Below are 12,464 nucleotides of genomic sequence, written 5' to 3' on the forward strand. Positions count from 1 at the left end.
GACTGAGCACTGAGCACAGTGTGACCGCTGGTGACGTGTTGCGCGGGCACGAGATTATGGGCGGGTACTTGCTGATGACAATCTCAGCGCCGCCGATAATCTCTTGCCGGCGCACACGTCACCAGCGGTCACACTGTGCTCAGTCCCGTGAGACTGGCACTGGGCATGCGCGGGGACCGCTGGAGCACTGGGCGGCGTTATCAGCTATGGAAAGGAGCGATGGGGGACGGCATAAAGGACCAGGAGGGAGAATAACGGACACCAGAAAGCCCGCCCCCGTGACTATAAAAAAAGAGTGCCATACAAAAAGGTAAGACTTTATAAAGTCTTTATTTTGGTCTCACATGGGGCACAATAACAACAGGAACCTTTCCAGAATGCAGCCCAGGAGCTTCAGAGGGGGAAGCTTTTAGGTTTTGGGCGAAATTTCTGCTGACAGGTTCCCTTTAAATGCTTAGGAAGCCTTTGCAGGTGTTTCGTGGCAATTATTCTAATTTTCTAAGATAATGACTTTGGGGTTTTCATTGGCTGTAATCCATAATCATCAACATTAACAGAAATATACACGTGAAATAGATCCCTCTGTGTGTAATGACTCTATATAATATATAATAAACACCTGAAATAGATCTCTCTGTGTGTAATGACTCTATATAATATATAATAAACACCTGAAATAGATCTCTCTGTGTTTAATGACTCTATAGAATAAATACCTGAAATAGATCTCTCTGTGTTTAATGACTCTATAGAATAAATACCTGAAATAGTTCCCTCTGTGTGTAATAACTCTATATAATAAACACGTGAGATAGATCCCTCTGTGTGTGATGACTCTATATAATATATAATATACAATAAACACGTGAGATAGATCCATCTGTGTGTAATGACTCTATATAATACATAATAAACAAGTGAAATAGATCCCTCTGTGTGTAATGACTTTATATAATAAACATGTGAAATAGATCCCTCTGTGTGTGATGACTCTATATAATATATAATAAACACCTGAAATAGTTCCCTGTGTGTAATGACTCTATATAATATATAATATACAATAAACACGTGAGATAGATCCATCTGTGTGTAATGACTTTATATAATAAACATGTGAGATAGATCCCTCTGTGTGTAATGACTTTATATAATAAACATGTGAAATAGATCCCTCTGTGTGTAATGACTCTATATAATATATAATATACAATAAACACGTGAGATAGATCCATCTGTGTGTAATGACTTTATATAATAAACATGTGAAATAGATCCCTCTGTGTGTGATGACTCTATATAATATATAATATACAATAAACACGTGAGATAGATCCATCTGTGTGTAATGACTCTATATAATACATAATAAACAAGTGAAATAGATCTCTCTGTGTGTAATGACTTTATATAATAAACATGTGAAATAGATCCCTCTGTGTGTGATGACTCTATATAATATATAATAAACACCTGAAATAGTTCCCTGTGTGTAATGACTCTATATAATATATAATATACAATAAACACGTGAGATAGATCCATCTGTGTGTAATGACTTTATATAATAAACATGTGAGATAGATCCCTCTGTGTGTAATGACTTTATATAATAAACATGTGAAATAGATCCCTCTGTGTGTAATGACTCTATATAATATACAATAAACACGTGAGATAGATCCATCTGTGTGTAATGACTTTATATAATAAACACGTGAGATAGATCCCTCTGTGTGTGATGACTCTATATAATATACAATAAACACGTGAGATAGATCCATCTGTGTGTAATGACTTTATATAATAAACACGTGAGATAGATCCCTCTGTGTGTGATGACTCTATATAATATATGCGTTTCACTTATTGTATTGAGTTAATGAAATTACCTTTTTGATGTTATTCTAATTTATTGAGACTTGTGAATCCACCTAGAAGATGGTTGAGCTGGAGCTCACTGACCGATCCCTGGTGACTCCTTCTGCCGTCTGTGTACAGTGACACACAGAGGATGCAGAGGACAAATGCTTTAATGTGCGTAACTGTAAAAAATGATTTTATTTTTGCAGCAAACACCTGGATACAAGAAAGAAGCAATTCACTGACAGGAGCCGGTGTTTTGGGGGTTTGTATTCCACACGTGTCCCAGTGATTTATGGGCTCCAGGACACGAGAAGAGGACATGTTTGTGGCTCTCAGACTCCAGCATTCTGTGTAAAGGGGATCTCCGCATAAATGATATTGATGAGCTATCCTCAGGGTAGGTCATAAATATGGTGTGGGGGTCCGACCCCCGGCACCGCCCCTGACAGGTACCACAGATCAGCTCCTAATCTCTGCTGATTGTGGGGGTGCCGGGTGTCCCCACAGTCTCCGGATCGGTCGCCGGTACAGTGTGACCAGACCCTTTAATGATCACATTTACAGTTTGGAAGCTGAAGTCTTGTGAAGTTGTCACCTGGGGGCGCCACTGTTCGGTTTTACTCCAGGACCCGTGTATTATGGCTATCATCCTGCCCATAGATATCTGCGGAGTCGTTGAGAGTCAGGTGTCGGGGGTGGATGTGACACCTTGACCTGCTCTTGGACACAGACTCGTCATGTTTGCAGAAAATGGCCAACCATGACGTGCATTGTGTGTAGTAGACCCCGGCCCCTCGGCTGCGCAGCGTGGCCCCATACACGGGGCAGCACTAAACCAGCCGCGCGGCCCCGGCTTCTCAGGGTGACTGAACACCCCCTTAATAATTGTATCAAAACACGTTCCGCAACTTTCCTTTATACTCTGTGTTCCAATCCCTTACCATTTTTAGGGCCTCTGCTTGCTGTCAATGAATAAAAACACTGACCATTTCCATGCGACAATCCTTTGTATCCATTCGGTCAATACTCCTGATATGAGGGTTTGTTACAGTTGTAACTTGTCTTTCCACTGCTCAGTGTTTGCTACAATGTGTCAGTCTGGATGTCTCCGGCCGTTCACAGCACACACAGAATTGCTGAGACTGGAGGAACAAGTTGATGTATCAATGTTCTGATTACCTGACAGCAAGCAGTGATCCTAAAATGTGAGGTATTGAGCACAATTTATAAGAAAGCTACAGAACAGGCATTGAGCCATTATGGGATATCTGCAGAAATCTGGAAAACCTCCCGGGGACGACCCTATTGAGTGGGAAGACTGTCAAGGAGCCGAAAAAAAGGACACGAGCTGAGACTGCGCTTTATAAATGCCTCCACCGGCGTCACCCGTGTGAGAATGACAGGAGAACACAAGAGACAGGGAAGGGGGCGAAGGGGGGTGTCGGGGGGTCACACAGCAGCTTGGTGTCAGCTCCCCCTGCTGTGCAGGTCCGGGAGTGACAGCCTGCAGAGCTATAGTGTGCGCCAGAGCCGGGGAAGGGAGACACTGCATGGTTCTGACCGATCAATGACAGGGCGGGAGGAGTTAATATCTGTGACACTGACACTGGTGTAAGTGGGATTTCCTACATAATAATGGGGAAGCATTTAGAAAATGGCAGCAATAATAACCCTATTGTCCACCCTTGAAAATCAGATTTCTTTTCTTTCTTCTTTTTAGGATAAAAAAACCTCTGGATATTATAAATGATAATGTTCAAGGTATCTGCAACCACCACTAGATGGAGCTCACTGCATTCAGCCGATATATTTATGTTTAATCTTTCTTTATTAAAGTAAACAAGAAAATTTACAGGAAGAAAAAAAAAGATTCAAATACGTGATTACTTCATGTCAATTTACAGAGAAGAGTATAAGCCACATCTTAACTAACACCCCTTCTCTTACTAACTATCATAAGGCACGCATATGACATGTAACCACCTTTTATAATACAGACAATCTCCTTCCAAAGGAGAACTACACCTCAAACAAAGCGAGGCCAGCCGATATATTTAACAGAGTATAAAAGGAGCTCCCCCTAGTGGTGGCTGTAGACAGGATCTTATCATGTATCTCTGTATACAGGGAGCTCCCCCTAGTGGTGGCTGCAGACAGGATCTTATCATGTATCTCTGTATACAGGGAGCTCCCCCTAGTGGTGGCTGCAGACAGGATCTTATCATGTATCTCTGTATACAGGGAGCTCCCCCTAGTGGAGGCTGCAGACAGAAACTTATCCTGTATCTCTGTATACAGGGAGCTCCTCCTAGTGGTGGCTGCAGACAGGACCTTATCATGTATCTCTGTATACAGGGAGCTCCCCCTAGTGGTGGCTGCAGACAGGACCTTATCATGTATCTCTGTATACAGGGAGCTCCCCCTAGTGGTGGCTGCAGACAGGATCTTATCATGTATCTCTGTATACAGGGAGCTCCCCCTAGTGGTGGCTGCAGACAGGATCTTATCATGTATCTCTGTATACAGGGAGCTCCCCCTAGTGGAGGCTGCAGACAGGATCTTATCATGTATCTCTGTATACAGGGAGCTCCCCCTAGTGGTGGCTGCAGACAGGACCTTATCATGTATCTCTGTATACAGGGAGCTCCCCCTAGTGGTGGCTGCAGACAGGATCTTATCATGTATCTCTGTATACAGGGAGCTCCCCCTAGTGGTGGCTGCAGACAGGATCTTATCATGTATCTCTGTATACAGGGAGCTCCCCCTAGTGGAGGCTGCAGACAGGATCTTATCATGTATCTCTGTATACAGGGAGCTCCCCCTAGTGGAGGCTGCAGACAGGATCTTATCATGTATCTCTGTATACAGGGAGCTCCCCCTAGTGGTGACTGCAGACAGGATCTTATCATGTATCTCTGTATACAAGAAGCTCCCCCTAGTGGTGACTGCAGGCAGGATCTTATCATGTATCTCTGTATACAGGGAGCTCCCCCTAGTGGAGGCTGCAGACAGGATCTTATCATGTATCTCTGTATACAGGGAGCTCCCCCTAGTGGTGACTGCAGACAGGATCATATCATGTATCTCTGTATATAGGGAGCTCCCCCTAGTGGTGACTGCAGGCAGGATCTTATCATGTATCTCTGTATACAGGGAGCTCCCCCTAGTGGAGGCTGCAGGCAGGATCTTATCATGTATCTCTGTATACAGGGAGCTCCCCCTAGTGGTGACTGCAGACAGGATCATATCATGTATCTCTGTATACAGGGAGCTCCCCCTAGTGGTGACTGCAGGCAGGATCTTATCATGTATCTCTGTATACAGGAGCTCCCCCTAGTGGTGGCTGCAGACAGGATCTTATCATGTATCTCTGTATACAGGGAGCTCCCCCTAGTGGTGGCTGCAGACAGGATCTTATCATGTATCTCTGTATACAGGGAGCTCCCCCTAGTGGTGGCTGCAGACAGGATCTTATCATGTATCTCTGTATACAGGGAGCTCCCCCTAGTGGTGGCTGCAGACAGGATCTTATCATGTATCTCTGTATACAGGGAGCTCCCCCTAGTGGTGGCTGCAGACAGGATCTTATCATGTATCTCTGTATACAGGGAGCTCCCCCTAGTGGTGGCTGCAGGCAGGATCTTATCATGTATCTCTGTATACAGGGAGCTCCCCCTAGTGGTGGCTGCAGACAGGATCTTATCATGTATCTCTGTATACAGGGAGCTCCCCCTAGTGGTGGCTGCAGACACTTCTGATAATTCCATTTTATACTGGAGCTGGGTATATTTGCACAATGCATTTTATTTGGCTCTTATCAGTGTATTCTATTCTGACTGCACTAAGTTCATGTTCCCTAATTATTTAAGTAAATCTGTCTTTTCCTGGATGTTGCAAAGTGACGAGTCTGAATTCTAGTAAGAGACCCGTGCCGGATGTGTGTGATATCTCCGGTAACCCTATGGGGGGGGGGGGATTGTGACGGTGAGAAAGTAAAATTTAGACGGGATTTCCTGTGTAAAAAATAAAACTGTTATCTCATGCCAAGTCACAGAGACAGAGCAGGTCCAGGCTGTATAGGAGGAAGGGGCGAGCCCGAGGGTGCAGCCACAGGCGGACGTCACACGGATAATACCGGGGTCCACGTGGCAGAATAGAAAAATGCTGGGATTCACTGGTGCTGTACGCGAGGATGGCAGCAGAAAGTCTATGGTAAGAGGGTCGGGTGGGGGGTAGTAGAGGGGGCAGGGGACTGTTTCACGCCGTCCGTCTGTGATTGGTAGCCGTATTGACCCTCATACTAGCCCCGTCCTCCTATACAGCGCATCTCATGCCAGAAGGAGTTTATGCAACAGTCAAGTTCCTATGTAATCCAAGGAGGAGAAACCAAATGTAAAATAATAAAAATCAAAATAAATAAAGTAAAAATAGACTAAAAAGAAATAACGGAAGAGGAAAGACAAACAGGGGGTGGGGGGGGTGATGCAGCCACAGTCACGGACAGAGGCAAATTACTTACGTTTAGTTCGGTGATTGCAATATCAACAATGCTACCCACTACTATGAGTGCATCAAATGTATTCCATGCATCACAGAAATAATGCTGATGACAGCCCAGGAGAAGAGGAGGGAGGACGGAGGAGAGAAAAAGAGAGACAAAATCAAAGAAAAGAAAAGAAAAAGTGTGAACAAGGGAGAGAACCAAAAGAAAAGAGCAAAAGAGGAGGAAAAGTTAAGAGGCATTACACTGGCACCGTCCGCTCCTCTCGTGTCCGGCCGCCGGGGGTAGCCCTGCTTATCGGAAGAGACGAGGGAGAGGAAAAGCCCCATTCAGCCCCTGCTTCCAGAAAAGGGGGTCCTGCAGCTTTTCCCTTCCCTCTCTCCCTTCTCCCTGGGAGGGGGGGGGGGGGGGGGGTCGGTCTGCGAAAAATCAAAATCAAAGGAAACCACTAGTAATAATATTGGGGTATAGAAGCGGCCACGTCAGCATGGAGAAGGAGAGAGAGAAGGGGGGTGCGGAGGGTGCGGAGGACGGGCACCTGCCCCGATATACTTACATTCGTCTCGCTGAGAATGACGTCTACTACGCTGCCAATCACGATCAGAAAATCAAAGACATTCCAAGGGTCACTAAAATAACCCTACATAGGGGAGTCGGGAGGCAAGGCAAGGTAGGGAATTAAAAAGGATGGTTAGACAGACTCAAATACAGCAGCACATCCCCCCTCGCTGCCAGCAGAGCCGGCCTCAAAGCCGCGCAGACCCTCCTGGCAGGGACAGGGTCAGTGACCATCCCGCCTCAGCCCACACCACCCCCATATAAAGCACAATAGTGGGGACCCCAGTCCTAGATTCACAGTGTTAGGTGTACAGGAGAAAGGATCAGATTAGCGGAGTGGTTGAGGATTGGCCGCGTGCATTCAGTCGCACCCTCCGGTCTCGCCCTCATGGGTCCAAAATGTTTGTGGTTTCCTATAGACTTGTATGAAATAATATATGTTATCTCCAGGAGCGGACATATAAACACGTGTCACTGCACGGGGGCCGGGGACCCCCTGAAATGTAGCTTCCCACTGTCACTGTATGTAAGGCCTGAGCTCACTCAATATATTCCTACACCGGCAGCCCCAAGCTATCCCCATGCCCCCTGCGCTGACCACCCTGGGGGCCACCTATCAATAAAACCCGGAAGCCAAACTGCTCGATATGACCCCGTGTAAGACCCTCTGTCCTAGGGGCAGCGTCATACTCCGCTCTACGTGTATAATAAGCAATATGGGATATCCTACATGGGATCTACATTATTCAGGATTGTGAGGGTGGAGACCGGCTGTGATTCATGAAGCACATAAGGGTTTATACAGGAGGGGGATGTAAGACAATAACTAATACCCCCCTCTATAGACTAATGACAGCGACAATGCAGGGGGATCAACATACAAATGGATCCCACATCTCAATGTATATGGAAAGACAGATGAAGATATAAAGAGACCTGGGCACAATAATCATTGCAGCTCGGCTTTGATCCAGTCACATCCAGAGCTGCATTCACAATTCTGCACATTTCTTCTGGACTGGCATCTCCCCGCTGCTGCTGGACTCTATTTCATGCCCTGTACCTCTCCCACAATGCGGAGAAGTAGAGAAATACAACTCTCTGTTACAGAAGGACAGTGATATTAGCAGAACTGTGATTGCAGCTCCAGATTTCATTCACTTAACCTTTAAAAGGAGGCTGAGAAGCAGAAGTGTACAGCGAGACGCTCCACTACTACTAGCAGCAGCGCGGTCCTGGGCGTCCACGCTGTAGTCAGCCCCTTACAGGCCGGTACGTACACAGCACGTGTCTAAATCACTGCTGCGATGTTTAAATCGAAGACAGAGGTTCATTAAAACAAAATGGGAAGTATAAAGGGAGGGCGCAAATATCTGCACGAGGGATTTGTTCTTCTGCGTCTCTCAACGATCATCTCATAGGAAATATGATTAGATTTATTCTCAGAGAGAGATGATGTGGCTGGAGTCTGACCTGACTGAGACTGAACAGTAACAAGCAGCCTGCTATGTCCTGTAACACATGCAAGCTGCAGAAGAAGAGGAGGCTATCTCCTGACCTCATCCCTGATTCCTCCTGATGGCTGACATTGTCCTGTACCTGCCTTCTCTGCTTTCTACTCAGCCTGTAGACTGTCCTTTGCCAGCGTGCTCCTACTGGCCGACAGCCACTCCATGGACACAACCCAGGGGACCCTGCTGTAAGGCCAGATCCCTAAACAGGAATTAATCTGTGAACGCCTGGGCCACTGCGACCTGCAAATGCAAAGACTGACCATGTAGTTTAGCCATACAGCAGGATACTGAAAATCTGACCCCTCACTCCAGTCAAAACCTCCTATGGGTAACTGTCCAGAGGAGCCTCCAAGCCGGTCACTGCCACCAGATATTTGGGATTATGTATTAGGCTAGTTTTACACTTGCGTTGGACGGTTTTCGTAGCATTGCGTTGTGTTATGGATGCAACGGATGCTACGGATCGTACAAAACAACAAAAAGCTTTTTTTTTTTTTATTTATTTTTTTCTTCTTTACAGTTTTACCGGCAGCAGACTATTGTGAACGCACAGCTGAGCGCTCTCACTTGCCGGCGGCCCGTCGCTCAGCTGAGTGCTATCACTTGCCGGCGGCCGAGCATGCCGGCGGGCGAACACGCAGCTGAGCGCTCACTTGCCGGCGGCCGGTCGCTCAGCTGAGCGCTGTCACTTGCCGGCGGCCGAACATGCCGGCGGGCGAACGCACAGCTGAGCGCTCTCACTTGCCGGCGGCCGGTCGCTCAGCTGAGTGCTATCACTTGCCGGCGGCCGAACATGCCGGCGGGCGAACGCACAGCTGAGTGCTGTCACTTGCCGGCGGCCCGTCGCTCAGCTGAGTGCTATCACTTGCCGGCGGCCGAACATGCCGGCAGGCGAACACGCAGCTGAGCGCTCTCACTTGCCGGCGGCCGGTCGCTCAGCTGAGTGCTGTCACTTGCCGGCGGCCGGTCGCTCAGCTGAGTGCTGTCACTTGCCGGCGGCCGAGCATGCCGGCGGGCGAACGCACAGCTGAGTGCTCTCACTTGCCGGCGGCCGGTCGCTCAGCTGAGTGCTGTCACTTGCCGGCAGCCGAGCATGCCGGCGGGCGAGCGCTCAGCTGAACGTTCGGCCACTGCGAGACAAAATAGAGTTTGTGATTTAAAAAAAAAAAGAGCATGCGCAGTGAAATCCTGAGGATTCCACTGCTCAAAACAACGTTACATGCTGCGTTCCTCCCAATGGGCGGAAGCAACGGAGCGTCGGCCAGCGAGAGCAACGCAGGTCCTTTTGGCACAATCCGTCACCCATACAAGTCTATGGGAAACAGCGGAATCCGTTAACGGATTCCACTGTTTTCCAAAAGGGCGGATTGTAACGGAAGGAAAACAACGCAAGTGTGAAGTACCCTTACCTGGCTGCACAGTCAGACTGACCCAAAACAGGGTCCTATAAGGTCACCGATTGTGACCCGTGAGGTGCACCACTGGACTTTCTAATCCGAGGCTGACTATCCGGAGGGGGGCTTTTGGGGTTTACTCCATTTTTATGCGAGAGATCACATAGTTGCCAGTTCCGCATTCTAGATGTGTGGTAAGGTCAGTCCCATAGAGGCCTAGCAATCTGCAGCCCAGTTCTGTGCCCTAGTCCTATTGCCGCTCTCCAAGGTGCTGGATCCTACCACAATGTATAACCAGTGCAGGAGAGGCGAGGTATATACTGTATACTCCTCATCACCAAGGAGAAGGGATGGAGATGACCATGTGGAGACGTCACTGATCTGAAAATGATGGAAAATGGAAACTAAGGTTCTGAGTCATTGTTGCCTTTGCACCTATTGTTTCCTTGCCTTGTGCATTTTACACCTTTTTTTTTGCACCCAAATCACTATTTGTGCCTTTTTTGTAGCCTCTCGGCTGTTGTTTTTTGCTTTCTGAGTGGAGTCTTTCGATTCAACATATTGTCGCTTAATTCATCAATTGCGACTTCTGTGTATTTTCGAGTACACCAAAATTTTGGCCCTATTTTGTGGCTTTTGACACCAAAAGTTGCAAAGACAGTTGAATACAGGAAACAGGCCCATTCTTCACTTTGCTCTAAACTCACAAATCGCATTCACCATTTTGCTGAATTTGGCGCCAAAAATGGAAACGAATATCACAAGACAAGAAAGGAAAAAGAATTTGGAAATGATGGGTCAAGGTCTTAATGTTCACAGCCTCTGGATGTGGTCAGTCTGGAGTCTGAGCCACGTGAACAAACCTCGACACTCCCAGCCTCAGCTGCTATCACTGAGGTCATTAATGGTCGTCTGAGGAAGGGTTTGCCACTCATTCATCAAGATCCACGGCTGGCAGCTCCTTTTGTAATCACTGACCAATGATGTCCCCTATGGTAGACATGTCCGGAGGCGCTGCAGACACGGGAGCCGGTTAAGGCCGTGCAGGCGACTCTAAGTAGTACGAGCAACATGCGGCATGGAGTTAATGTTGTGACAAACGGCTCCTGGGGCATTGGAGAAATGGCTGCAGCAAATCAAAGTAACACTGGGCTGTTAGTGCACCAAGAATGAAGAGTAGACCTGAATGACCTCACTGATAGCAGCCGGGGCTTCTGCACGAGGCTCAGACTCCAGACTGAACACATCCGAAAATTTAGTTTCCACTTATCATCATTTGCAGATCGGTAACATCTCCGTCCGGTGATTGTCACATGCCCACGACTCTTCCTTCTTGATGCTGTCATTTTAGTGCTGAGGAGGGTACATTAACCTGCGAGAGGGGGCACAACACCCGCCACCAAACGAGGAGGATGACACAACGTGAGATGGTGACAAGGACACGATGCGGTGACGTAACAAAGCAGCGACTCTCCCCTCAGGGAGTCAACAATAACTGTGATGTCCTGAAATAAAGTCTACAGAACCCCTCATCACTGTGCGCATCCTGCACTACATGTCTGTAAATGGATCAGTGCCAGCAATAACTAACATCTACCACCGGAGGGCAGGGTCCTGATGTCTGTGTATTAGGAGGAGGAGAAGTGGTCGGGGTCCTGATGTCTGTGTATTAGGAGGACGAGAAGAGGTCGGGGTCCTGATGTCTGTGTATTAGAAGGAGCAAAGGTTGGGTCCTCATATCTGTGTATTAGGAGGAGGACAAGTCAGGTTCCTGATTACAGTTGAAACCAAATGTTTCCCTCTGCTCTCTATAAAGATATATCTGCAAGTTTTTCCCTCCGCTCTCTATAAAGACACATCTGCAGGTTTTCCCTCCACTCTCTATAAAGACATATCTGCAGGTTATTCCGTCCGCTCTCTATACAGACACATCTGCAGGTTTTTCCCTCCGCTCTCTATACAGACACATCTGCAGGTTTTTCCCTCCGCTCTCTATACAAACACATCTGCAGGTTTTTCCCTCCGCTCTCTATACAGACACATCTGCAGGTTTTTCCCTCCGCTCTCTATACAGACACATCTGCAGGTTTTTCCCTCCGCTCTCTATACAGACACATCTGCAGGTTTTTCCCTCCGCTCTCTATACAGACACATCTGCAGGTTTTTCCCTCCACTCTCTATACAGACACATCTGCAGGTTTTTTTTACTTTCCTACATGAAATTAGAATAAACCTTTTCCGTTTTAGGTCAATTAAGAACCAAAATTCTTTGTATTTGCCAAATGCCAGTATATTGAGAGAGAGAGAGAGAATGTTTTCAGGCATTTTTATTACTTTCTGCAAAGTCAAAAGTTTCCATACACTGAGTACTGTGTCTTTAAACAATATGGGACCGCCCATATGATGATGTCATGTCTTTGGAAGCCTCTGATAGGTTTATTGGCCACATCTGAGTTAATTACAGACACACCTGTGGATGTATTGTAATGCACACCTGAAACACACGGCTTCTTTGTGTAGAATCATGGGAAAGTCAAAAGAAAATCAGCCAAGATCTCAGGAGGAGAATTGTGGACTTGCACAAGTCTGGTTCTTCCTTGGATACAATTTCCAGATACCTGAAGGTGCCTC

General features: G+C 47.0%; 1 protein-coding gene across 1 annotated transcript in view; it reads right to left on the minus strand.

Annotated features, from left to right (window-relative positions):
• CACNA1C (calcium voltage-gated channel subunit alpha1 C) overlaps positions 1-12,464 on the minus strand; it is a 348,304-nt gene that overhangs the window by 35,731 nt on the left and 300,109 nt on the right. The window contains exons 25-26 of the mRNA XM_075342990.1: positions 6,924-7,007; positions 6,386-6,469 (exon numbers count right to left, since the gene is read on the minus strand). Of these exons, the coding sequence (XP_075199105.1) occupies positions 6,386-6,469; positions 6,924-7,007 (168 nt within the window). The remainder of the gene's footprint in view (positions 1-6,385; positions 6,470-6,923; positions 7,008-12,464) is intronic.

Source organism: Anomaloglossus baeobatrachus, chromosome 4, assembly GCF_048569485.1.
Source record: "Anomaloglossus baeobatrachus isolate aAnoBae1 chromosome 4, aAnoBae1.hap1, whole genome shotgun sequence".
Taxonomy (NCBI): Eukaryota; Metazoa; Chordata; class Amphibia; order Anura; family Aromobatidae; genus Anomaloglossus; species Anomaloglossus baeobatrachus.